Source organism: Sinocyclocheilus grahami, unplaced genomic scaffold (assembly GCF_001515645.1).
Source record: "Sinocyclocheilus grahami isolate Dianchi unplaced genomic scaffold, SAMN03320097.WGS_v1.1 scaffold499.1, whole genome shotgun sequence".
In the NCBI taxonomy this organism is placed as follows: domain Eukaryota; kingdom Metazoa; phylum Chordata; class Actinopteri; order Cypriniformes; family Cyprinidae; genus Sinocyclocheilus; species Sinocyclocheilus grahami.
In genome coordinates, this window is record NW_015505678.1 from 708,506 (window position 1) to 709,853 (window position 1,348).

At 36.3% G+C, this 1,348-nt stretch overlaps 1 protein-coding gene across 1 annotated transcript in view; it reads right to left on the minus strand.

Annotated features, from left to right (window-relative positions):
- Positions 1 to 1,348, minus strand: part of xylb (xylulokinase homolog (H. influenzae)) — a 31,695-nt gene that overhangs the window by 21,528 nt on the left and 8,819 nt on the right. Inside the window, exons 5-7 of the mRNA XM_016236858.1 lie at positions 793 to 879; positions 376 to 504; positions 229 to 294 (exon numbers count right to left, since the gene is read on the minus strand). Of these exons, the coding sequence (XP_016092344.1) occupies positions 229 to 294; positions 376 to 504; positions 793 to 879 (282 nt within the window). The remainder of the gene's footprint in view (positions 1 to 228; positions 295 to 375; positions 505 to 792; positions 880 to 1,348) is intronic.

Here is a 1,348-nt window from a genome sequence, read left to right on the forward strand (position 1 = left end):
TTTATATAATTTTATTTTTATACATAATATTATATGACAATATTTATATATATATATAATATTACTAATTTATATCAATTTAAATATATACATATTTTAATTGCTGAACTGATCTTAAAGACTCCATGAAATGTTTTTTTGTTGATTTATTTTCTACTGAAATATTTTTTTTAATCAGCTTTTAGGTGATCTAGAGAGCATTGTATTGATCTGAGCGTTGAGTTTTACCTCCGTCTCACTGAACTCCTTCGGTTTCGAGTGATAAATCTTGGCAATCTGATTTCCAGTGAAGCGCTGGTGAGCAAATACACAAAACATTAAGAGACTGTGAACTTAGATGAATGTAATTACAGTACAGGACGGGGTTAAACGCACCTCGTACGCTCGTGAGCCGGTGATGTCTGCGAGGCGTTGAGCTCCTCCTACTGCCGTCTCCAGACACTGACACTGATCTGAAGTACTCGAGTCCATCCACACCGGACTGTCCCGCACCGCAAAACACTCCTGCACACACAACACACCGAGTATACAGATAGATATCAACACACAGAAGCAGTATGCATGCAATACAACTATACTATACTGTACTACAGAGTGTATTTTATGCTCCCACTTCCACAGGTGTGTGCATGATGTTATACATGTTTTCTGCTGCCCTGTTCAAGCAGATATCCATGAATCCGCTTCTGTCATACATCAGGTCAAGTATTAACCATTACCACTGGACGTTAGACCCTCGGCATCAGGACAGAGAGAAGGATCTCGGTTCAGAGAAGCTGATGTTGTGGTCACCTGTAACTGATGGTGTAGATGTTTCTGTGGGTCCAGCTGATTCAGGGTTCGTCTCGCACCCTTCCTCCAGAACACACTGCCATGTTGCTGAAACACACAGATGCATTAACATACAGACCCAAACTCAATCTGCAAGAACTCAATGCTACAGTGAAAACCCCATATGCCAAAAAAAAAAAAAACGTATATATATGATGTCTGCATCAAAAGAAATGTACAAAAGTGATTTTATGTCCATAGAAAGCACATTAAATGTAAGTAAAGTGTCTACTTTTAAGGTTTCAAATAAGTTTTTGGAGAATAAAATGTCAAAATTTGGTTGAAATAATGTTGCATCGTCATTCAGCGTAACACAATATTTATGTAAAAATTCAAACAACATGCTTACTGACCTGTACATATTAAAATATATAAAATAATAAGGGAGCATATTAAATTTTATTGTGTTTTAAATGAGTAAAAAGTCTTACTGACAAATGGGCAAAACCTAGGATCGTGGCACATTTTAAAAATTTAAAATTTCAACCAATTAGTATTTGGGGTGAAAGTAATTAGT